General features: G+C 38.9%; 3 protein-coding genes across 4 annotated transcripts in view; 2 read left to right on the plus strand and 1 right to left on the minus strand.

Moving 5' to 3' along the window:
- Positions 1 to 369: 369 nt before the first annotated feature.
- Positions 370 to 10,855, plus strand: trim23 (tripartite motif containing 23). 2 transcript variants are annotated; one of them, XM_052567142.1, is made up of 11 exons: positions 370 to 518; positions 1,304 to 1,466; positions 1,560 to 1,681; positions 4,563 to 4,841; positions 5,870 to 6,052; positions 6,134 to 6,349; positions 6,436 to 6,570; positions 6,874 to 7,003; positions 7,093 to 7,203; positions 7,297 to 7,421; positions 8,476 to 10,855. In XM_052567142.1, the coding sequence occupies exons 1-11, from the start codon at positions 423 to 425 to the stop codon at positions 8,653 to 8,655; spliced, it is 1,740 nt and encodes a 579-aa protein (XP_052423102.1). In that variant the 5' UTR covers positions 370 to 422; the 3' UTR covers positions 8,656 to 10,855. The 2 variants fall into 2 exon arrangements, with proteins under 2 accessions (XP_052423102.1, XP_052423101.1); XM_052567141.1 differs by having other exon boundaries at positions 5,870 to 6,349.
- Positions 10,856 to 10,919: 64 nt separating this feature from the next.
- ppwd1 (peptidylprolyl isomerase domain and WD repeat containing 1) lies at positions 10,920 to 17,097 on the minus strand. The gene is made up of 11 exons (XM_052567140.1): positions 16,934 to 17,097; positions 16,562 to 16,664; positions 16,036 to 16,139; positions 15,754 to 15,874; positions 14,879 to 15,326; positions 14,589 to 14,779; positions 13,369 to 13,558; positions 12,458 to 12,639; positions 12,296 to 12,377; positions 12,027 to 12,209; positions 10,920 to 11,099 (listed from the first exon to the last, which is right to left on the minus strand). Exons 1-11 carry the CDS (start codon positions 17,046 to 17,048, stop codon positions 10,956 to 10,958), a joined length of 1,863 nt encoding a protein of 620 aa, XP_052423100.1. The 5' UTR covers positions 17,049 to 17,097; the 3' UTR covers positions 10,920 to 10,955.
- A 2,402-nt stretch (positions 17,098 to 19,499) lies between these two features.
- adamts6 (ADAM metallopeptidase with thrombospondin type 1 motif, 6) overlaps positions 19,500 to 26,482 on the plus strand; it is an 83,652-nt gene continuing 76,669 nt past the window's right edge. Inside the window, exons 1-3 of the mRNA XM_052567139.1 lie at positions 19,500 to 19,937; positions 21,363 to 21,745; positions 22,874 to 23,238. Coding sequence (XP_052423099.1) covers positions 21,658 to 21,745; positions 22,874 to 23,238 — 453 coding nt within the window. The 5' untranslated portion in view covers positions 19,500 to 19,937; positions 21,363 to 21,657. The remainder of the gene's footprint in view (positions 19,938 to 21,362; positions 21,746 to 22,873; positions 23,239 to 26,482) is intronic.

Here is a 26,482-nt window from a genome sequence, read left to right on the forward strand (position 1 = left end):
AACATTTCCATTATAAAAATACAACGTTTGATTTGAGTTAATACAATTGAGGCCAAAACCAAAAATATCGAAAGACTTGAAAATGAAAGGAAACTCAATGGAAAAATGGATAAAACTCAAGAAAAAGCAGGAAACTGTCATCGCTTCTAAACACTTTTGCGGAGCACCTGCACAGTATCAAAAGACACCGGAAACAGCTGACGGACCGATCCACTGTCATTATAGGGGTAACTATGAGAACGATTGGTATAAGTTCATTCAGTCATACAATACATATCCGTGATACAACTTTGTGATAGGAAGATGTTAACAGAAGATTTTATTCTTATGATATTTTTCATTTGCTGTTTGACAGCTTGAGCGTGTCCAACAAAAGTGTGTGAAGTTCACATCGACTTGTCATCAGATGGTTCAGTCCGAGGATGGCCGCTGCTGTCGGTGTAAATAAACAGACGAGCGCAGCAGCGATGGAGCCTTGTGTGAGACACGGCCGCAGTACAACCGCTAATGCGGTGAAGGTATGACGCATACGACATAAATAACCACTACACTAGAGGTTTAGCTCATAAAAATCATGTGGTGGATGTTATTTTCTGTCCTGCCGGAGTTCAGTGAGCTGCTGCAGGGCGTTAGCACGCTAATGATAGCAACATTCAAAACTGTCACTGCGTTCTTTGTGTTAAACACCGCTATACACTCGTTTATAAACTCATCATGACACTTTAAACATTAATTTGTAATGAAATATTGTGTTGTATTGATAAATGTACAGCTTTGAAAGTAATGGCACTAACTGAGTTAGCTGGCTAGCTAAATGATCAACCTGTGGTACTAGAGAGGCTGTGTCTAAAAACCTAAGGTGCACATTTAGGCTCAAATTAGACTTATTTGAGAAATTGTAAAGCTGCTGTTATGAAATTATGGATAAATTAGTGGTGCTCAATCAATGCGTATTCATGTATAACAGATATGTATGTTGCTGCAAAATAACATTGGACTGGATATGATTGTAATTTACTGATCATGGCAAACCATAGTGGGATGTTTAATTCGTGCTAATTTGTATATATTAATTCAAGTCTTAGTTATTTAAAATATAAATTCAATATGTATATTTTTTATATTCATTTTTTTTATTCCAAAAAGCATTTAGACACCCAAGACATATGTAAATGTGATTCAATTAGACAACCAAAACCATGCCATATGTGTAATTTTAAAGAAAGACTGCACAAGCAAACCCCTGCAAGCAAAATATATATTTTTAAAGCTTTAGTTTGCATATGTTTGTGCTACTCTCAAGGTGTTGGAGTGTGGTGTTTGCGAGGATGTGTTTTCACTGCAAGGTGACAAGGTGCCGCGTCTGCTGCTGTGTGGACACACGGTGTGTCACGACTGCTTGACCCGTCTGCCTCTTCACGGCAGGGCAGTGCGCTGTCCCTTTGACCGACAGGCCACAGAGCTGGGTGAGTTAAACACTGCCTTTCTATTCTTCATTTAACAGTATAATCCTAAAGAAAGGAAAGCGATGTCTCACTCCATCTGATTTGACACTCCAGGAGACTCGGGTGTGTGGGGCCTGAAGAAGAACTTTGCTCTGCTAGAACTGCTTGAACGGCTGCAGAATGGGGCCAGCAGTCAGTCGGGCATGTCTGAGGATGTGCTTCGAGAGATGGGAGAGGTTAGAGATGGACATTTTTTATTATGAAATGGGTATTTTATATTCTTTATAATAGTAACGATGTTAAAAATAATAATGCTGTTAATAAGAATACTATTAATACTAATAATATTTTTTATAATTGTGATGTTTTATTACTACATTTAGTTCTATTATACAATAATTATTTTATTGCTGTGGCTCCCTTTATAAACTATATATATAGATCCTACACAATACTGAAGTTTGCATCATGTCTAATTTGAATGAGCAGTGTTTTGAGTTACGAAACATTACTTCATTTGAAAGTGTAAAATCAATTAATGTCACGTAATGATGAATTGTTGATGGGGGATAATTTTATCATTTTCTGGAGTCATGATTTTGTGAAATGTGAAGGTTTTTTTCTTTCTATTAGAAAAGTATTTATTAGGGATGCACCGAATCCAGGATTTGGATTAGGATTCGGCCGAATACTGGGCTTTTTGACAGGGTTCGGTTTCGGCAGAACCTTAGGTTTTTTTTTTCACCGAACCGAACCCTAGGCTTGTGCTACGCTGGTCGACGTCACACAACCGTTGATTTTGTGAAGTTGTTTCTATGAGGAGGAAAACAGCCTGATGGTTCGCTCTAAATTAAACTGTTCAGGAATCTTGAGTGGCTGGGACGATTTATACCGTAGCAATACAGAGCCAGCCAGTCACATCGGGTGCTGACATGGAGATAAGCGTTATTTTCGGTGAGCCTTTGATTCCTCTTATAGAGGACCTCTTCAGTGGTAGAAGACAAACCAGCAGCGATTTCCAATTCTGGCAAAAATCTACCTCTGTGCCCAGTGAAAGACTTTTCAGTACTGCTGGGGACATTCGTTCCCACACTCGCAACCAGCTGACACCTCTTAATGCAGAGCGTCTTGTTTTTTTAAAATTAAACTCTCATTTCATGTGAAAGATTACAGGTTTTACGTTAATGTAATTATGATGCAGGAGATGTGTGTGATCTTCCGTAATATTTTTCGTAATATTTGGCTACTGTTCTAATCGAAGCCTATCCTACTGTTATAAATGACAACTAAACAGCCTACTATCCATGTTTATTGAGTTAATGTTCAATAACTTTAATATCAGTTAAGTTACCAAACATATTCAGATTTTTAAAAAGAAAAGAAAAACACTTTTCTTTTTTTATGCACTTTTATTGAAAGGTTTTGGTTGTTTACTTGGGTAAGCATAAGCTTGGTAATTGTCAAAAAAGTTATTCTCACTTGTCATCCTGGCATAATGTTGCCTATTTTATTTATTAATTTTATTTTTTATTTTTATTTTTTACAGTTAAAATAAAATAAAATGAAAAATACATTTCTGTGGACGTTGTTTACTTCATTCATGTGTTTTACTGACTACTGTGTTAATGGAATAAGGATGCGAATAGGATTCGGTATTCGGTTTCGGATTCGGACGAATCTTAAAGGGGGGGATGAAATGCTATTTCATGCATACTGAGTTTTTTACACTGTTCAAGAGTTGGATTCCCATGCTAAACATGGACACAGTTTCAAAAATTAAGTTGTACGTTTGAAGCAATATTTCTGTTCCAAAAATACTCCTTCCGGTTTGTCACAAGTTTTGGAAAGTTTTTTTCCGAGTATGGCTCTGTGTGACGTTAGATGGAGCGGAATTTCCTTATATGGGTCCTGAGGCACTTCTGCCGGAAGAGCGCGCGCTCCCGTATAGCAGAGCACTGAGAGCACAACAGACTTCACTGATCAGAGCGAGAGCGTCGCGAAATGTCACAAAAGAAGTGTGTTTTTGGTTGCCAAGGAAGACAACCCTGCACAGATTACCAAAAAAAAACCAGCATTAAGGGACCAGTGGATGGAGTTTATTTTTACAGAGCATCAACGGAGTTGTGCAAGTGTTTTTGTTTGTTCCCTGCATTTCGAAGATGCTTGTTTTACAAACAAGGCCCAGTTTGACGACGGATTTGCGTATCATTTATTTCTTAAGGATGATGCAGTCCCAACGGAAAACAGTCACGATCGTGTGTTGGAACCGCAGGCGGTGAGTAAAACTGCTTCACATATCTCTGCCTCCTTGTTAGTGCGTCCGCCTCCCATGCCGGAGACCCGGGTTCGAGCCCCGCTCGGAGCGAGTCGTTGCTGCTGCTCTCGTTCAGTTTCAGCCTCGGGATCTGATTCTGGATCATAAATAAACGGCTGAATCTGACTGTTAGCCATGGTTTGTTTTGGATGTTTTTTTCCTCACGGTAATGTCAGCTTCCAAACGCTCTCAACCAGTGGCGTAGCCTAAAAATAGATGCAGAATTATTTTTTATAGTCTCTCACACCCAGAGTCCCTTTTCTGGCTACGCTACTGCTCTCAACGCAAAAGCCTACTCGCGCTCGTGATTCTTTAGCTCCACCCACACATCACGCCTCCAGCCGGTCGTGTTTTTCTGGGAAAAATCGGTACAGACTATCTTTCTCTTATGAATATAATAAAACTAAAGACTTTTAGGAGTTATGAAGGATGCAGTACTACTCTATAGGTACTCAAGATTAACAGGATATTGAGTGAAAATGAGCATTTCACCCCCACTTTAAACAGTGGATTCGGTATTCGGCCGAACCCCAAAAATCTGGATTCGGTGCATCCCTAGTATTTATTATTAACAGCTGGTTGTCAAATTAGCTTTTGCATGTTTTATAAGTCTAAAGTTGATTGACTATAATCTTGCTCATTGAAATTTGTCATGATACAAGTGTGTGTACTGTATGAGCTCTATATTTCATCCAGCACACCTACAGTTGATTTGGGTGTGCTATATATTATGAATAATTTTTTATGAATACAATTAGGTTGTGTATTATATTGATCTTTCTTTTTTCTCATGTCTCTATTAGTGCATAATCCGCTGTGATGAGGATGAGACTCACACTGCTTCCATGTACTGCACGGTTTGTGCCACACATCTGTGTGCGGAGTGCTCCCAGCTCACCCACTCCACCCGGACACTGGCCAAACACCGGCGTGTGCCGCTGGCAGACAAGCCCCATGAGAAGATGCTCTGTCCACAACACCAGGTGCACGCCATTGAGTTTGTGTGCCTGGAGGACGGCTGCCAGCCGGGGCCGCTCATGTGCTGCGTGTGCAAGGAGTACGGGAAGCACCAAGGACACAAGGTGCAGAACTTTAAAGCAGTATAATTCAAAACCACTTGTTAGTCTTTAGGCTTAGAATATTGGCTTGGATATTTTTATATACTTTGTTTCTTATTCACAAATTTTTGATTCAGGTTCAGTCATGATTTAAGTCTTGAAGCAGATTTTCTGATTTCATTCATTTTTAGGAATTTAACAATGCAGTTATTTTTTAGAGGCATTGTTTAATGTTTTTTTTTAAGGTGCTGATGCAACTGGATTTATGTATTTGAGAAATATCTTGAAATCAATTGAAATAATTTGCAATCGTGTTGTTTCAGGTGCAGTAACACTCAAGAAGGATTATTGTTAAATTATTTTTATATTCTCAGCTTTTATTTTAATTAAAGTTTTTAATGTTTGCTTTTGTAATTTTTAGTATTTTTTTATATCTATATATTAATTTTTATTTCAGTTTATACTAATGAAAAATTATACTTCAGCTATACTAAATCAAAATGAGAACTGCTACTAGTTGAAAAAATATCTTATTTCTGCTAATATTTATTTTATTCAAAGTAACACAATGTTTTTTTTTTAATTACTGAAATTACTCTGATTCAAAGTGTTAAGGGGGGGTGAAATGCTCGTTTTCACTCAATATCCTGTTAATCTTGAGTACCTATAGAGTAGTACTGCATCCTTCATAACTCCAAAAAGTCTTTATTTTTATTATAATTATAAGAGAAAGATAGTCTGTACCGATTTTTCCCGGAAAAACACGACCGACTGGAGGCTTGGCGTGTGGGCGGAGCTAAAAAATCACGAGCGCGAGTAGGCTTTTGAGTTGAGAGCGTTTGGAGCGTGTGCTGTTTATTGTATTGAATTTAATTCAGCTGTTCTCAATTTAGTTTAATCAAATACTATGCCAATGAATCTAGAATCATATCAGTTCACTGTCAGTCAAACAATTTGTACCCATTCACACATTCTGTCTTATTGGAAACAGGATATTTTGTACTGAGTCTGATTCACATGTTCAATCTTTTCTCATGAAAACACTTCCCCAGCATGCTGTGCTGGAGGCTGAAGCCAACCAGATCCGAGCATCTATTCTGGACATGGCACACTGCATCCGTACATTCACAGAGGAAGTGTCGGAGTACTCCAGGAAACTAGTGGGCATCGTGCAGCAGATCGAAGGAGGAGAGCAGATCGTGGAGGACAGCATGGGCATGGCTCACACTGAACATGTAGGAGTGTGTTTTGGGTTTTCATATTGCATTTGCAATCTAAATAAGTTTGCACTGAACTCTTCCCTGGTTTCCACTCAGGTACCAGGAGCTGCCGAAAGCGCCCGGTCTTGCGTTCGTGCCTATTTTGCGGATCTCCACGAGACGCTGTGTCGTCAGGAGGAGATGGCTCTGAGCGTGGTGGACGCACACGTCCGAGAGAGGCTGATCTGGCTTCGACAGCAGCAGGAGGACATGACCATACTGCTGTCCCAGGTGTCCACTGCCTGCCTGCACTGCGAGAAAACCCTGCAGCAGGTACAGACTCAAACACCTGACACAATCACTGGGGTCCTGAGCACTTCAGGCATTTGAGCTGCTCTGGTGTTCTGTTTTTCTTCTAGGATGATTGCAGGGTGGTTTTGGCGAAACAGGAGATCAACCGGTTACTAGAAACACTGCAGAAACAGCAGCAGCAGTTCACAGAGCTGGCCGACCACATTCAGCTGGACGCAGGCATCCCTGTTACCTTCACTAAGGTAATTTGACCTTTTTGTGTCATAGCACGGTCAGTTCTGCTTGTAAAATGTTATGTGGTGCAATTTGTATTTTACATTTTTTAGCTATTGAAATAAGGTGACCGTGCATCCTGAAAATGCCTGTTTTTTGGTTTGTTTTCCTATTATTTTCATACTTGCTGAAGGTAATAACTGAAAAGTAGTTGGATGAATGCATACCAATAGAAAAACTAAGGAATTTTAGGCATTTTGGGAATCCCAGTCTGGTGAAACAAAAGAGGACCTTTCATCCTAATTTAACTGACGAGTGCATCTTTTCTCCAGGACAACCGTGTGCACATTGGTCCAAAAATGGAGATCCGGGTTGTGACTTTGGGGTTAGATGGAGCTGGCAAAACTACTATTCTCTTTAAACTGAAGCAAGATGAGTTTATGCAGCCCATACCGACCATAGGTATCTACTTGAAACTACAATACAGGATGTATACAAATCCAAACATGCCTTCTCGTATGAATATTTAGAGGTTTTACTTTCTGTTTTAGGTTTTAACGTGGAAACTGTGGAGTACAAAAACCTGAAATTCACCATTTGGGATGTTGGTGGCAAACACAAACTCCGTCCCCTGTGGAAACACTACTATCTGAACACACAAGGTGCAGTTCACTTTACTGTGTTGTTGAAACCCACACAGACACATTACTTGTATGAGTGAATGTGACTGAAATTGTTGTTCTGTCGTCTCCCAGCGGTGGTGTTTGTGATTGACAGCTGTCACAGAGACCGGCTGATGGAGGCTCACAGTGAACTGGCCAAACTGCTGACGGAGAAAGAGCTCCGAGATGCTCTGCTGCTCATCTTCGCCAACAAACAGGTGAGAGATCTGACAAATGTTCATTTCAACTAGAAATTCTGAGTGGAGGGACATTCATACAAACACATCTCAATAATGTGCCTTATATGCATATGTATGGAAAAAGATGCTGGTCCTCCTTAAAGAGTCACTCGCAACTTAAATGTCCCTAAAGCCTATTAAAAATTAGTCTTAATGTATTTCACAATACTTCAGCATGTTACCGTATTTTTCGGACTATAAGTCGCACTGGACTATAAGTCGCATTTATTTAGACCCAAGAGAAAACATTACCGTCTCCAGCCGCCAGAGGGCGCTCTATGTCTTCAGTGTAGACCACAGGAGAACTGAGCAGCATAGAGCTCTGGCGGCTTCTCTTGGTTCATGTCTCTTAGCTCATTTCTCTTGGTTCATGTCAAATTAATTTTGATAAATAAGTCGCACCTGACTATAAGTCGCAGGACCAGCCAAACTATGAAAAAAAAGTTTGATTTATAGTCCGGAAAATACGGTATATTTATTAAGTGAGGGTCATTTTTTTTTTATTTTTTACCCAAGCAAAGTCTCTTAGAATCTGACACCTTTTAATTCTTGAGTCTTCAGGAAGATTTCAGTTCTGGAAAATAGTGGCACTGGAGACTAAATGGTTCTTAATAGTTTCACACCTAATTCTTCACATTAATTCTTAAATCTTTTGCAGTTAACATGTCTTTTCTTCTCCACCTTTTTTTTTCTGACCTCACTGACCCAGTGAGCATTTTGCTGTCCATTGCTCATGTCTTCCCTTGCAATTTGTGTATCGCATTAGTTTTGAATATTTCTCATGGGGATTTAATCATTTTTGATATCTCCGCCTGAGTTAAACCTCTTTTTTGGCTAATTTTATGAGTAAAGGTACACTCGACTAATAAATCTGTAAAATGTGCTTGAAAAAAAATATCAGAAATTCAACGTGACTATTATGCATGTAGTGTACATTATGTATTTATCAGATTATTGCATTTTGCCAATATGAGTGTTCTTTGTGAATCAAATCGTTGACCTTGAACTCATAACAAGATTTGTCTCTGTGCAGGACGTTCCCGGCGCGGTGTCTGTGGAGGAGATGACGGAGCTCCTGAGCTTACACAAACTGTGCTGCGGCCGCAGCTGGCACATCCAGGGCTGTGACGCCCGCAGCGGCATGGGTCTACACGAGGGGTTAGACTGGCTCTCACGCCAGCTGGTGGCCGCAGGAGTGCTGGATGTGGCCTGAGGGACGCTTAACCACACTTAATAGACTTATGACTTAACTAAAGCTGGACCATGCCATTTGCACAGTCACCCTGCTCCTGTTTACCCACAGTACCACGTCATACCATCATACATTAGTAGACTGGCTGCTGTGTGCGCTCATGGCTCAGTGGTGTACATAAGTGGAGCTTAAATAGGAGGGATTGAAGCGAGGACTCCAGGTTAAATACAAGGCAACATGCTGCCGGTTCCCATCAAACATCATTTCAACTCCGCTCTGGCAGTTGCTTTGGTTGCCCTGTAGACATGCTTTTTGTTGGATAGTCCCTGCTTGGGCCCCTATCACAGAGATTGTAATCAAAAACTTTTGCAGATGCTGTTCATTAATGTGTATTTAACCTGGAATGTTCCTTTAAAAACAAGTTGATGGACAGTACAAACTAAACTCTGTCAAAACAGTCAAATTTGCTGAAAATGTACTCGCTCTCAGGCCATCCAAGATGTAAATGAATTTGTTTATTCGTGGAAGCAGACTTACAGTAATGTAGCATTGCATCACTTGATCACCAGAGGATCCTCATTCTGATGGCACCCATTCACTGCAGAGCATCCATTGGTGAGCAAATGATGCAATGCTACATTCCCCAAATCTGTTCAGATGAAGAAACAAACTCATCTACATCTTGAGTACATTTTCAGCATTTATTTTCTTCACTTTTGAACTATTCCTTTAACATGTAGTTTATGATGCTCACTTTACTCATTTTGATCATTTGTGTAATAGTGACTAATGCCTAGAGATATTTTGCACATATATAGTAGATGTGCTTAAGCAAAATATAGTGGTCATTTCTGTACAGACACCCTCATGAAATCCCAATAGTGTTGTGTGCAAACAGCACAAGGTTTAGATAGATCTATTAAATGTTTAATCATAGGAAAAGCCCCTGAGGAAAGGAGAAAACTAGGCATCAGTGAACAGATTTACAGTTTCTGCAATGTGAAGTGTCTGTTCATGTGTCAGATTAGCTACTGAAATAGTGAGAAAAAACGTGATCACATTCCAATGCCATCGTTCTAAAGTTACATGAAAGTAGTGGGGTGAAGTTCACAAAATCTGATAACATGAATAGGTCATGCTTTCCTTTAATATATCAAAGAAAAAAAAAAATTATATATTGGCATTAAGAAACCTGTTTTAGGAGCATTAAAAATTTTCTTTACAATCAAGCACATCTTACCCTCATATTCTCATTAACGTAATGTAAAAAAAACCTAAATCTCATTAATGTGAAATGCTACACATGGTAGGATTGGCTTTTATGGATTCATGTTAAAATAAATCGTAGTACAGTAGTGGAAATTATAACTGGGAAGAAATTTCAACACAATTGTATGGAGTATAATGTGCTTCATTGTTATGAAAATTACGAGAGCTAAATCTTTGTAAAGTTTGAAAAATAAGCAGTATAGGTTGTTTTTTTCTTTTTTTTTTTCAGTTATGCAAATTTAAATTGATTTTGGGGGGAAATGTGATTCACCCAAAAGCATACCATTATTATAATTTTTTTATGGCTATTGTGACTCTTTGGCTTTAAATGAGCCTAGACATATTTATTGAAATGTACATTGTGGTCTTAAGACTGGTGCATGGTTGTAGGTGTATTTTCACCATGTTAGGAGAGATGGACGTGTCTGTGGCAAAAATTAATGTTACTGATATTTATATTTTAGGATTGTAGTTGTCATAAAATGTACAAACTCGCTCCCAGTTCATTTGTCCACTGCTTATTAATATCTGGCTATATCTCATTTGTTAGAGCAATTATTTCTTCGCATCTTAACTAAAGCAAGAACCGTTACATTATATGAATATTGGTTCATTGGTGATCTTCAGCTATAACACAGATGTGGCTGTATGTAAACGCTCCATTATTTGACAGATTATCCGCATTAGTCGGTTTTAGGAACCATCCTTTGGTTTGAAACAGTGATCCTCATTGCTATGTGATGTTGCCTAACTGTATTTAGATGAAACGCATGTGTGAAGCCTTTCCTGGTCCCCTTCGCAGGAGGATCTGAAGTTGTGAAAGGCTTTGTCGTCAATGTGAGTTTTGAAGCCTCTCAAGAAGCACAGTGCACACATTTGTTGTTGATTTGATGACGGCTTTTTGTATAACCATTCATAATGTTATGCTATTAAAAACAATGCTGAAAACCCACTTTGAATGATGCATGACTAATGAAACGGTATTATTATTATAAAAAAAAAGATACTTTATTTAAAAAAAAAAACTGAAGGGAACAGCTCAGGCGGCACATCTATTTGACGGTGATGTTTATGATGCTGATGTCTTCATACGGTTTTTCGGTTTTGGGGTTGACTTTCAAGTTGGAGATCCTCTGGACCACCTCCATACCTTTAGTGGTCCTCCCAAAGACCGTGTGCTTGTTGTCCAGCCAGGGCTGATTGGAGAGAAAATTAGATCAAAAGTTAGTTGAACTGACTCCGCTCAACCGATGTCAGCTCAAAATGAATAACTTGGTGATTTTCCCAGATTCATGGTAACTACAAGAGATTCACAAAGTGACAATGGTGTGACATTCATTTTATGACCACACATTAACTGAATGACCTAATTGTGTAATTGAGCCAATTTCTATTATGTTTCCTGCCTCTACTGCTGAAACTAGAGCCCAATAAACAAAAGAACCTTTACCAAATCATTCAAAAAGATTCACAAGCTCATTTGACTCAGTATAACATAACCTTCAAGGCATCAGTTAACATTACTCAATGCAATATTTTAATATTATGTATATAATATGTATATAGAAACAGAATGGCATAGTTTCATAATTTTGTTCTGTATAAATTTACAGCAATAACAGAGTGAATATTAATTTTTCATAAGCAAAATGGACACTGTAGCTGAAACACACCCAAATTATTTAATTAAATCCCTATTAACGAAACAAAAAAAGGAATGACCTAAAATATTCACATTCTCTTATACATGTACAATTCAAAAGTTTGGGCTCAGTATGATTTTGATTTATTTGATGAAAATATTTGTTAATGTTAAACTTTCTATTAAAAGAAAAAAATCTATCCTGAAAAAAAATTACCCAGGTTCTTAATTTTTATTTTATTTTATGTTGCTTAAGCATCAAATCAGCATTTTAAAATATTCAATTAAAATGATTAAATATTTACATGATTTGAAAGATCATGTGACACTGAAGATTTGAGTAATGATGCTGAAAATCTAGCTTTGCATCATAGAAATAAATTACATTTGTTAAGAAATTCAGCCTTGGTGATGAGACCTTTCAAAATAATTTTTTTTTACTGACCATAAACAAAAACCCGAGGCAGTTTGGAGGACTTACAGTTGGGACGACCGTGATGAAGAACTGCGATCCGTTGGTTCCCGGGCCTGCGTTGGCCATGCTGAGGGTGTAGGGTCTGTCGTGCCTCAGCGTGGCGTGAAACTCGTCCTCAAACTCTCCTCCCCAGATGCTCTCTCCACCCATCCCTGTGCCCGTGGGGTCTCCGGTCTGGATCATGAAGCCCTATACAACACAAGAGAAATCACCTGTTCAATCACATCCTCAAACCTCCGGAGGAACACGTCTGAACACTCGCCAGGAGCTCACACCTTGATGACGCGATGAAATATGTGGCTGTTGTAATAACCGTTCCTGCTGTGGACGCAGAAGTTCTCCACAGTTTTGGGGCATCTAAGAAGAAAAAGAAATAAATGAACAAGCATTCTGGCTTCTCAGGCCAAACTGCTGTTAAACGATGAAACGAAACGTACTCCACAGGAAAGAGCTTGATATGGATGTCGCCCATTGTGGTGTGAATGATGGCGCTGTCGGACACTCTTTTCGGCCCTTCTGCTTGTGTGGCTGCCATCACTTCCTCTTTAGACGGCTTCTCGTTGAAGATGTCACGGTCAGAATCGGCGCTCTTGGTGTCCTCTGGCTCTCTCTTTGTGAACTGTTCAAAATAAACATATCATTAAAGCCCATTCACAGCAAAAACAATAACGCTGAAGTTTAAGTAGATGCGTTTGCTTCTTCATCTGAACAGATTTGGAGAAATGTAGCGTTACATCACTTGTTCACCAGAAGATCCTCTGCAGTGAATGGGTGCCGTCCGAATGAGAGTCCAAACAGCTGATAAAAGCATCACAATAAATTAACGTCTTGTGAACTGAAAAGCTGTGTTTGTAAGAAATCCATCAGGACTTTAAACTGTTGCTTTGCACATATCAAGCGAAGTCAAAATATTTATTAACATATGTAAGGGGATTTTGATGTGAGAGGAACAGCGGGATGGACATTTTTGTTTATTATGGATTCAACTTTTAGCTAGAAATTATGGTTTAAAAACTTAAATGATGGATTTGTTTCTTACAACCCTGAATTATTGTGCTTTTGGACTCTCTTTCTGACGGCACCCATTCACTGCAGGGGATCCATTGGTGAGCAAGTGATGTAATGCTACATTTCCTCAAATCTGTCCCCATGAAGAAATAATCTACATCTTTGATGGCCTGAAGCCGAGTAAGTTTTTAGCACATCATTTTTTGGGGTGAGCTGCTCCTTTAAAAAAAAAACTCACGCTCAAAATTATTTTTTACATAAATCCAGCTCCCATTTATGATCAACAGAACATTATCATCCTTCTAGAGTTTAAAGTGTGTCAGATTCTTCTGGATCTCACCATGTAGAAGCGGTTCTTCTTGAAGGCGGTGCAGAAGATGGTGGGGTCTGGATCAGAGCTCTGCAGCGCTGGGTTGTCGGAGGCCTTCATCTCAATGGTTGGAGCGGCCTGCATGGCCTTGGCTATTCCCTGAAACAGACTCAGCTGCACCACACGGATGTTCTCCTGTTTGCCCAGGATCCGCACACACCTGCACAGCAAAAACAGTTCAGACACAGTTAAAAAAAAAGACTTTCAGAACGGCTGAAAAGATTCAAAGTAATGACTCATGTGGAGCAACCATAGACTATAAAGAAATAACAATCCCCCAACACATTAGCTCTTATAAATAAAGGCTCTTTATTTGCAATCTGATCTGTGGTTCCATGAAGAACCGTTAACATGCAACTGTTAAAGTTATTATTACACTGAGGGAAAAAATGGTGTGAAAATTTAATAGATAAAAGTAGACATTTTTAATATAATATTTACAAAATATGGTAATAAAGTACTTTTTAGAAATATCAATAATTATGTATTCAAATATTCTGTTTTTGAGGAGTTGTATCACATGACCATTTACGACCTGAACTGATTTTGCCAAGTTATTCAAAACATCTGATATTTTAAGAGATTGACCCTATTGACACAATCATGAGTGTTGGCAGAGGTCCTCTATATGATATTTCATTTGACATTAATAATCATGTTAAAATAAAGCAATAAGCCACAAGAAGCCTGTTAGGACCCCCTTAGCTGTTATAAATTCACTGTAAACCACAGCTTCACAAGGATTATTGCTTTTATAAAACAGTTATTCCACATACATAGTAAGGTTTCACAGAATAAAACAGAGCAAATGCAGTGTAATGATATTAATATAAACAGTATTCTTCCACCAAAGAATGAAGTTCCTCAGAAAGATACCGAGCAACACACAGAAGTAAACAGAGGTGTGTGTTTATAGAGTAATTTACAACAGCTTCGAACGCAGCTCAACCAATCAGAATCAAGGACCGGAACGATACGCTTTATTATATTTTATAAGGGATAATAATAGTAATGGCAAACAAACTAAGCTTCATGAGAAAGACTTTATTCTTTCAAATGAAGCTTTTCTTTATGATGATATTTGTTGTGCCACCTCGACAGATTATGCTCCCTACAAAAAAATCATTTGGGAATGACAAACATCTTCATCACAGAAGAGGTGTGTTTATCGTGTGCTGCGTGTTCTCTACCTGTTCGTCTCCACGTTTATGACTTTAATGCCCAGCATGGTGCCGTACAGCACAAAGTGTCCGGTCTCATCGAAGATGATGTTGGTCAGGCGGATGCCGTCCACCTTCTCCAGCTCTCGCTCCACCGCCATCCTGCGGCCGAACTCCATGTCAGGCAGCTGCTGCCTCATCTGCTGGAGCTCGGTGAACATCTGCCATCCAGTGCACAGACACCACAGATGACCTCACGTTCTTCCAACATTCATTTGATCATCTTATCAGTAAATATATAGTTAAAGTCCCTAACTTACGGTTAATGATTCGTCAAACACCCTCATCAGCTTCCCAGTGAGGAAACGGAAAATCCTGACTTTGCGGTCGGTGGCGATGGTGGCCATTTTCTTGCCGTCTTGGGAGAACGCCAGGCTGGTGGGATACGTTTTGCATTTGGCAAACTCATACAAGTCCGTGTCGGTCTTGAAGTGCCACTCCACCTGCCGTGGAAATTTGAATTCGCTCGGGAGCCCCGTCCAGTACTCCAGCATCCCCGCTTTATCAGCCGACACTATGACGCGATACTTCGGATTCAGCCGGATCTGAGACAGTGGCGTGGTGTGCATCTTCTCAAACGTGTGCAGGGGCTGATTACTTCCCCGTCCGTCATATACAAAAATCTTCCCCGTCGATTTCTCCGAACAGGCTACGGTGGAGATGGCATCTCCCGGATTATAGATCCACTCACACTGGCCTGGATGGAAGCTGGGAAAAAAAGAAACTTTATTAACACTCGGACGGTCTTTGATCACTTTAAACTAAGAATATATATATGTTTTAAATGTTTTATGTTATCAGAATAGAATAAAACTATGTGACTTTTGTGGCATTGCTTTATGAACACACAAATAATGGACGTTATAAAAAATGGAATGGTCTTAAAGAAAAAAAAGTCACACTTAAATTTTTTTTTTAAATAAATTTCTCCCACCAGATGACAGCAAACTGCTCAATATTTTTGCTTATATATTTTTATTATTTTATATTGAAATAAATTATGCATAATTTGAAAGTATCATCTATGATCCATAAATATTTAATACAGAATATTAAATAATATATTTTATAAAAAAATAAGTAAAAATAAAGCAAAACAGATAAAAAAATTCCACACAGAAGAGCAAGACTTTACCCGAGTTTGAGCATGTTGATCATGTCGAAGTTAACGACATCAAAAACTTTCATGGCCTGATCATCACCCACGGAGCAGAAGAGCGCTCCCTCCGCACTGACGGAGATACACTCGATCACTCCTGCAAACCAGAAACAAACTTATTTACAAACACTGTTTGGAGATATTTTCTGAAAGAAAGATCCACTCCCACAATGCTAGGCGTGTTGTGGGTCGCTGTCGCTCTCGTTCTGGACGGTTTGCTAGGGTTTTGCTCACCAGATGTAATAACAGGACACCTACCCAAATGGCTGCGGAAGTGCTTGACAAACTCCACTCCTTCATCCTCTTTCTTCTTCCAGAATTTCACATGCCCATCTTGACTCGCTGTTATGATAAAATCAGTTCTGGGATGGTAAAAAAATCACAATCAGGTCAAACCAATGCACTTGTCTTAGGGCTGTAAGATCGATGAATCGCTTCCAAAATAAAAGTGTGTATCCAACTGTATAATATGTTCATAGTACACATACCTGTATATCATGCTGATAGTATTTAAAATCTGTAAATTATGTCCATAATACTTCCTTATTTGTAAATTTATTGTACATTTGTAACATATTGTAGCCACTGTATATTCTGCACTTACTGTTTATTGCACCTCTGGTTAGATGTTAACTGTATTTCGTTGCCTTGTACCTAACATGTGCAGTGACAAAGTTGAATCTAATCTAATCTAATTAAAACCACTGGTCTGACCAGGCCTGCAATAAAAACAATTTAAATATATTATTAATATTCTGATGGTGGCAAGTCTGAGGGAACTTACTTGGAGCACACAATGTGTGTTATCACATCCCTGTGCATGTAACTTCTCTCATACATGGAGGCAGAGGGTAAATTGTCCAGATACAGTCTCTCATACTCCAGAACTGCAGCAGAAGACATATGATGCATTAATAAAACATATCTCAGCCACCAAACCAAACAGAACACAGATATGAACACATCCAATATTTGATAGAAACGGCTAACTGTGTCTCGAAAATTAAATCTCTTACACTTTAGGCATATTATTAGGGACTATAATGCCCACAAACGCTGTCTAGGGCTCTGTAGTTAGGCAGCTCACTAGGTTTAGAGACACAGTCATAGACACTTCCGGGTTTTTTAGGCATAAATCCAGTTACCGTAACATTACCTTTCTTCTTTTTAGTTTGCGAGGCCTCGCTGGGAAGAGGCCCGACCCATTCGCCTTCATCTTCATCTAGTTTGCGTTTATTTTCAGAAGCATCACGGCTAACGTCGGACGCCATTTTCAAATGAAGTTAATATTTCTTCTTCGATGGTGGTTTTAAGGTAACCAGCGGCTCTCCTTCCACACACCGCCGACTACAGGACGGGAGAGGAACTGCAGCTAGTAGGCACTCCACCAAAATAAAGAGCATTCTCATCGAAACACCACACCTAACATTGTTTTCTTCATTTACGTTAATAATGGAAAATTCTTGTCATACTCTACAACAGTAAGTACAGTGATAACCCTGTTATATAGAACTCTGCTCATCTGTTGAGTGGTAAATTTATGTTTTTCCACAGGACATGTAAGGGTTAATATGAAGCAATGTGAGTGATGTAGGCTGACAAATGAACACACATAGGCCTATAGAAGTTTATGTATTAAGTGCAAAGTATTGAAACGAAAATTAAAATGTGTATATTTCTTTTACATGATGCCAATGTGTGTCTCATCAGGTAATCAAACTTCTACACATTCTTGCAGTCTTCACACCAACTTGAAAACTTGGGACAAATGCAGGAAATATGACATTTAAGTAAACAAAAGTCAAATGCAAATGTAATTTTTGTAAAAAAAAAAGAATGTATTCACTTTAATTTTAAATGTATATGACATGCACTTAATATTCACTTGATTACCTAATGGCTGTGTTTTTTTCTTCTTCTGTGTTTATATATTATTGCTTATTAATTAAAAATTTCTTACATTTTCTTATTTCTTATTTAGACATATTTTCATTGGCCTGAAACTCTCTCAGTTTCCCGAGTATTTTTACATACACTAGAATTTGTTACCTTGGAAATGATCTACACAGGACTCATAACCCTCAACAACTTTCCATGAGAGGGTCCACAGTTTATTAATTCCAAACGTTACTGTGTTTCTGCAACAATAGCCTCACACATCTCACTCATTCTTAAATTATATTCATACCTGGCAATGTGAAATTGCTTTATTTTGCATTTGCAAAGTATTTAATTATTATTATTTGTGGGATATGATATTTAACTTATTAACATATAAACTATCAACATATAAACAATGATTATAAGTATGTATATGTGTGTGTGTGTGTGTGTGTGTATATATATATATATATAGTGTATGTAGGCTACATAATTTATTATTTTTATTTTTATTTTATTACTATTCCTTTATTTAACCAGGGGAAATCATTTAGATTTTTTTAAAATGGTCCCTGCCAAGAAAAGCAGCAAGTCAAGTCAAGTCAAGTCTGCTTTATTGTCAATTCTTCCACATGTACAGTAGATACATACAGAGAATCGAAATTGCATTACTCTCAGACCCCCGGTGCATACAGATAACATTAACAGTAGAGCCTTAAAATATAGATCAAATATAACATATAAGAAACAGCTGTACAATACGGGAATGTAAAAAAAGATGTGTAATAAAATTAAAAATAAAGTTACATAAAGCAGCGCAAGGCACATGTCAGATAGAGTGCAAACCAATGAAGTGAACAAACAGTGCATATAAAAAGATTTTTAGTGCAAAAAAAAGAAGTTTATTCAGTCTGATTAAAGTGACAAAGCACTTAAAAATGTAAATAAAAAGTAAAAAATAAAAAAGAGAAACCTCATCTACAACAAACAGAGCATACCAACTTACATAATTACATATCAGCATCACATAAACCATACCACAACACATGTTAAAAGTCAAATACAGCAACAAACAACATATAACACAATAACATAATAACCAAAACATCCTACTACAGACAGTATGACAGCCACATGAAGCTACATACAGAAATCAAAACAGAACAACAGCCTATATACAATCACACTAATAGCTGAAGGTTTCTGTGACATATAATTTAAAACCATTAAGTGGGATAATAGTGCTTATCAGTGCTTCAGTTTTGTATTTTTGTATTTGCAGTAAATCAGTGCACTGTCACATAGTCACCTCAGGGTGTCGCTACAAACTAAGCGAAAAACCGCAATCAGCGAACACACATCCAGCGAGGCGAAATACCACTCTCATAACACTAGACGATATGTATTTGTATACTACATTCTATTTTAATTTGATAGGTAATGACATTTACAAACTCTGGTTTTCTATTCTGTTGTTGATTTACTGTCTGTGCCACTGTTGTATCACATGTCTGGAAAAAGAAAACACCTGCGCTTCAGATAACCATATAAAAATATGTTTAAAAATAAGTTCAAAAAATGACTTGACAGTCTAACCAATCGACACTCGATTTTATATATATGTATTGACATTTATTGTGAAAATAATGTTAAATTAAATTTATTTTCAATCCCATTTGACTCTAAATAGGACTTTGACATGTTGCATGCCTCGGACAATCTGAATGTTAAGCATAAAGATGCTTGTTAATCATTTGTTGGAGGTTTGTGTTGTTACCTGCTTCACCTGACGATCAGGCGCGCGCGCGCCCCGGCAGGCACATCTGCAATGACGTCATGGCGAACCTCCCCGGCGGTGTTTGAGTTTGAGTGCTGCCTCAAATCCGGCTTCAGTATTAAAGGCTGCAAGTCTCTGATCAGCTCTACTGTCCTGCGAGCGCGCGCCCCGATGTGCGTTACTGTTATTATTCATCTCTGGTCAACCAAAGAGCACGAGACCAGACAATAAGCCATCACACACGCTGGAAACTTAAATAGTTAAACATGAGCTGATCATTAACTTATTCATCAACTTTTTCATATTTTGGAGTCTTCCCCCCTGCATTGCTGATGAAGTGAGTTCATGAAGAGCTTTTTTTTTCTGTACAAGGACACAACTACATTTGTTGGCATGAGAATGGCTTGAAGCGAAACGAGAGATTTGCTGAAGAATGCACTGAGGTGGACTCAAATGAAGATTTCTACTGTCTGCATGTGCTCTGCAATAAAAGATGAAGACGGTAACTATCATTTCTTACGGTCTTACAGACAGGAAGGATAGTGGAGTTTGCACAGAAGATTTCAATGCATGTCAATATAACGGAGTCTGTTTTTAATAGTAATCCTTTGTGACGGCTTTATCTGAGACGTTAATGAAAAGATACTAAATAAAAAAAAAGAAAGAGAGTCCCTTGGAGCGCATTAGTAGTCTTCTCATTGGTCTGGTGTGTTTTTATTTCAGCGGTCAGTGTAATAGTGTTGGGCTGCTGCCAGCTGTCTGGGTCAGACACGTTTTAGACTCGAGCTGCTGTCTGGAAGAAGCCTTTTATTAAACTTATGAATGCATGTCTGCACTTTTACCGCTTCAGCTTCTGCTGCGATAGTAAGAAACGCATGAGCTGACACACAGGATATATATCTGCTGGTACTGGCATTTGATTTGATGTTCATCCGGTGAGTTTCTTCTGGAGTTGCTTTTACTGTCACATAGAGCTCTATACATTGAGTCTAGCAACTGTACTGCAACTCAGTCCTGCTTTAGTCCTAGATATATAGATAGATAGTTTTGGGAAATGCATCATTGTTGTTTCGTCCATGCATTTTTTGTTAGTGTTATTAGTTGTCATCAAAACTGTTTGGTTACCAGTTTTCTTTTTTTTAGAAATGCACACAGGTGAGTTAGTACTCGATGACATAAGTGTTGTTTTTGTGTGAACTGTCCATTTAATACACACTTTAAAAAGTGCCATGCTGTGTGTTTTTATATTACAAATCTATTGAAATACACTGTTCAAAATGAAGACAAATCTGTATTTTGATGTCAAACGTAAGTGGATTGAGTTCTGCACCTGTGTTGCTCTGATAGGACACTTGTGTGAAGTGAACTCGAGGAGAACTGACTCCACCAAAAACCATCTAGAGACCAGCTGGTAGTGCTGCAAAACTGCAGATGCAAAGCTGTAACTGCAAAAGAATGGTTTTGAGAAGTCCTGAGAGGAGCTCCAGTAGCGTTTGAATCCAAATGACGCTTGATTTCATGGTTTGAAATCAATGCTTGTTGATTTCATTCACACATCAAGAATCTGGAAAAGTTGTAATTGGCCGGTGAAGCTTCAGTCTGATCAGCTACCAGTCGAGTTATTTGCAACAGGTCTTCATGCCTCGAGTCGGAAACAGGCAGGGCAGCTAATAGTCAAGTGCAGGTGTGAAAATGATAACCTGAAGTTACGGCGTCCCACTCAACACCTATGAGCTCAGCGTTATGTGTGTGCGTGTGTGATCAAACCGGTTCAAGTCCAGATGTTACAGCTATGGAATTGCAATCTGACAAAGCATGCTTAGTATTTGCAGTTAAAGAGCTATGTTCAGTCAAAGTCCATTTTATGATCACAAACTGGCAATTTTCCCCTGACAAGTTTTTCCCCCCTACTTTCATTCATTTCCAGGCAAACAAATGGACCGTTTGGGACAAGCTCCTAAAATAGATCTGCTGTTTTGGAATAACATGAAGAGAATTCATACGGATTCTTGCCCTGCTCATGGCTGACAGAGGTGCAGGATCAAGTCACCTTTAGGAAGATCTTTAAACCTGGGATTAAGTGTGGACTGAGATTCAAATGTGTCGAGGATGCTTGTCACGGATATGTTATGGTGCGAAGCTGGATTGATCATATCGCTCTAATCCACTTGTAGCCTCCCCCAGCCCCCCTACCCCACCCCATGTCAGATCTTTCCTAAATTATGGAAATTTTTTGGAAGACGCTGACTTGGATATTTAGCCTGGTCTTGGCCGCTGCTGAAGCTCAGATCCTTTCATACAACTCTCAAGGTAGGTCTAATAATGTATGGACAAGAACATATAGTGATGACTATAGCAAATTTCACCAGCAGCCAGCCATAATTCATTTCTGCTCACAGTGACTCTCAGCTATACCAAGAGGAAACTTTTTTATTGCTCAGTTATGTTTCATGTAAGTGTCGAGCCCATCTCAGATGCTTCTTCTTAGGAGAAATAAACAGATGTACAAATGAGACGATTGTTGACATGCAGCAAGAGTACAGAGCTATGAAATAAATGTGGGTAGCATAACTCAGATGATTTGATCTTGGGCAAAAATGAGTTCATTTTGAGATCTCTGGCTGTTCTCTGGCAGACTTGAGCACAGTGCGAGATGTTTCTGAGATCTCCGCTGAAACACTGTAGGAGAAAAATCAGAGCAGCAGATCTACTAATGTCTACACCTAGGAGAAACAATAGAGACAAAGAGGCCTTTACTAATTGTGTCTGCTACTTCTGATTTTTCTCCTTGAGGATAATCTTTCCACCAGATTCCAAAAGAGATCTCAACAATGTCTCAAACTGTGCTCCGGTTTGTCATTCCAGTGGAAACATTTATTTCTTGTGCAGAAGATGGTGATCTCAGTTATGCTTCCTTTGAAGTATCACCATTGTTGCTCCTGAAAAACCTCAAGAGAAACCTTAAGACTTCTGATTTTAACTATTAAAATGTGTCCATATTTTGAAACTTAGTTTTTCATCTACTCTGAAACATCAAGAGGAGGCACGTTTGAAATAACTGGGAGATACATCCGAGAAACAGAAGTGTAACTCCCTTTGAATGTTGAAGGAGAAACAATGGAGACATTCAAGAGTCTGCAATCCGATTTCTCATCAGATTCTTCCAAGAGCAAATCATCTTAGCTTTACTGTCCACATTGATTTGTGTTATTTTTGTTTCCCCAAAGCATTTTTAGGAGAAACGTCGGAAACAAAGTATTTACAGGATTTTAAACATAACCGAAACTCTTCTAAGTCTTGCTCTGCGCAACTGATCTTTCCTCTGAGCACACCTGCTACTTACATTGCTGAAATTGCAGATTTTTGGTTTCCCATGATTACCCTCTGCTTTGTTTTGCTCACTGTTATCTGCTTCACTTTATTCCCCAAAACACAAAGCGGAATTCCTGTCCACGCTGGAGCACTACCAGCTAACAGTACCAGTGCGGGTGAATGAGAGGGGCCAGTTCATGAGTTACACTGTGAAGCATTACAGGCCCGGTCGACGGCGACGTGGACTGGACCAGACTGAGCTGGACCACACTGAGACCAGGCTTTTTTACAAACTCTCAGCCTACGGCAAGCACTTTCACCTGAACCTGACACTCAACCCCAACCTGGTTTCTAAACATTTGACGGTAGAGTACTGGGGCAGAGACGGACTAGACTGGCAGCATTCAGTGGTCGATAACTGCCACTATGTTGGATACCTACTGGATCAATATAGCACTACAAAAGTGGCTTTGAGCAACTGCAAAGGCTTGGTGAGTACATCCATCTTTGAAAATGCTTTTGGGGGTATGAGAGGGTAAGTAACATTTGCTTTCTTAAAAGAGCCTTCTGATTTGTCCGGAATTTGTAATATTTGTAGCAAGCTGCTTCCCCCCCCCCCAAAATACCTCAGGAAAAAGCACACTGTTTTCTGCATAAAAGACCAGATTGGAAATTGCACATTCAGGCAGGGATACGAAAGCATGCTGGCCAAAGACATGTGGAATATGCATTGCATTTTATTGCCCACATATCTAAAGATCTTCAGCTGAAGTGTTTACTTTTTTTAAAGGGCCACATACTTGCTGACTTCGCTTTCTTGATGTGACTGATACGCTGTCCTCACTGTGGTTGATTATTTCTAAACCACGTGCATTGTTGCGGAGATGTGCTATTACTTTTAGCAATCAAACTTTTACGTTTATCCTGGCAAAGAAATAGGTGAAGAAGGGACCTGAGCAGTGTCTATGGACTAGAATATCATAGAGACTTGGGTGGGCTCTTTTGAATTGGGCTTGTGAGCAACCAGCTAGCACCCACCCACCCAGAACACACAGTTTAATAAGTGCTGCCAATCGATTAATAAAACAACTTATTAATCACACTTTTTTCCTGAAATTAATCACAATTAATTGCGATTTATCCCACCCAACATTCGTTTTTAAATATACCTTTATAATGCAATTTCACATTCAATCTTTCAAATTAACATAGAAACAACATAAAGAAAGTATATGTTTACCATTTGTTTAATGCCATCTTTTTTAAGAATAAAGGCAAGTATCACTGCTCGTCGATGTTACTAGGAAGTTGTTATTAAACTATTGACTATACACATCAACTGTTGGATATTATTTCAATGTGGATGGATCCTGAAAGCTCAAAAAGTTATTGATTTCCTCCTTTTCCATTTGTTGTTCGATTAACAGACATCACAGCAGCTGGGTTATTAGATTATTTGGCTGCTGTTACTTTAAGAGCAGCTGCTGCTCAACCTCGTGAATTTGGTGCACATGCTTGTAGTTTCATTCACACTTTCATATGAAATGATAGAGGCTACAGCGTGCACGGTCGTATTTGTGCATGCAATTGAAGAGCATGCACCACAAGCACAGTATAACAGGACAGAACAGGAAGATTCATTTTTACTGATATATGTCCTGACCAAATTTCATTTGACCGCAGTTCACTGTTGTTCTGCTGAAGTTCCTCTTTACCTGTACCATTTCTGCGCTCAATTGACTAGTGCCTAATGCTGAGGGGAAGTGGAGTGCGTGTCCGAAAAGTCTCCTGTTTGATGTGGTCGTAAAGACATTCTGCATCCAAATAAACACAATTCTTGTCAAGAAAAAAAAGACAGAAGCAGCAGTTGTGAGTCTGGTGACCAACCATTGCTTTGCCCCAGCGTTAAATGTGTTAAGTATTTTAAATGCAGTTAAACTGGAAAAGTTAATTGGCTGCATTAACATGCTAATTTTGATAGCACTTTTTAAATGCACTTTAAATTAAATGCATATCAAAAAATAGTTAAACCTGAGCACTCTATTGGTTGGACAAGCAGACAGTCCTGTCCCCAACTCACGCCATTGGTCGAATCAGTGTTGGAATGCTGGGAAGCTCAAACAAGCAGAAAAATGTTTTGATAACACCAAATTGTTCACACTTTTTGGGAAAATCAGCCAAAATGTTGCATTTTAAGCTCAGATAGGTGAAAGGATTTTAACCATGAAAAGTGTCAATATCGATGTCTTGCTCAGCAGTTTAACAGCAGAGCTTCGTGCCAATGAGTCAGCATGTCCACATCACATTAATAAAGCTTAGGCAGCTTCAAGAAACTTATGCCTCATGTGTGACTAACACGAGAGGGAGAGAGAGCTTAAAGCGCCTCGTCTGTTTTGCTGCCAGAGTCCTTATCTCTGTCCCTGTCTCTGTGTACACGGCTGCTTCTGCTCACTGTTAAAGTGACTGCTGAGTGACAGCAAAATATTAGCTTAGCTGTCTCTCCGCATTGGGCTTGAATCCCTCCTGCACCTGCAAGCCCCTCGCCAGCTGATTCCTATCTCACGCTGAGCATTTCATCTGGTGGGGACTTTGATATTGCTTAACTAAACCGCACTCCTCACGGTTGCTGTGAAACGTGGCTTCCTGTAATGCAATGCGATTATCGAAATGTTAGATCACGGCTCTGGCTAGTATAAACTAGCGTGACCCTGCAAATTTCCTTGACAACTCACTTCTGTAACTTAACTGCAGAAAGAATCCATTCATTGTTTTGAGGTCTTGCAGGACATGTAGCATGTTTATTTGTGAACAATTCGGTTGAACGCTGCTATACGATATATATATATATATATATATATATATATATATATATATATATATATTATAAATGAAACATTTTTTTTTAATTCTAGAAGAAACAGGCATACAGGTTTGGAACAACGTGGCTAAATTATGAACTATTCCCTTGAAATAGCTTTAGCATAGTTACATTTAACTACTTTTCCAAATGCTTGACTGTTGTTGAAGTACTTTAAACTACAAGTAGCTTGTATCTTGGCAAGATTCAGTTTTTATAGTAGCATCCCCATTCCCCATCACTGGAAGCTAGACTGCTGTCGTGTATGTTGTGTCTTTAATTTGAAGAGAGACTGAGAGGAAAATTCCCAAGAGATCAGGCACTGTGCAATTACCTTAAACTGGGGTGTTCATGTGGGAGGAAAGGCCTCGATATTGGATTCCACCCTGGTATCAGCAGCACCCTTGTATAAATCTATGAGAATTTAGAGTGGCTCTGCTGGTCCTGAGGCATTTCCTGCAGCCACAGTGTCTGCGCGCAAACACAAAACCTTACCTCTACACCACCGGGCAGACCTATAGTTTCAGGAGTACAGTAAACAGCAAGCCTGTTGAGATCTTTACTTGACTCCTCAGTTTGATATTGCAAGAGATGATGCAATGATGATTTAAAGAATTTTCAATTCACCTTAGCACCATTTGTGACAGTGCTGTTGATTACAATGGTAATTTATTTATTTTTCAATAATTTATAAAAACCATCTCAATGGCAGTTGTTTGGCTGGCACATGACTTACATTTAATAGTTTTAGCTTTTGTAAGAAGCTTTTGAATTTTGCCAGTTTTCAGAATGTCGAGAAAAGTCGTTTATATGATAATAAAATAAACCAGTTCAACAAGGTTATTAACGCTGCGCTCTCTCCTCTCGACTCATATAAT

This window comes from Carassius gibelio, chromosome B10 (genome assembly GCF_023724105.1).
Source record: "Carassius gibelio isolate Cgi1373 ecotype wild population from Czech Republic chromosome B10, carGib1.2-hapl.c, whole genome shotgun sequence".
Lineage (NCBI taxonomy): Eukaryota > Metazoa > Chordata > Actinopteri > Cypriniformes > Cyprinidae > Carassius > Carassius gibelio.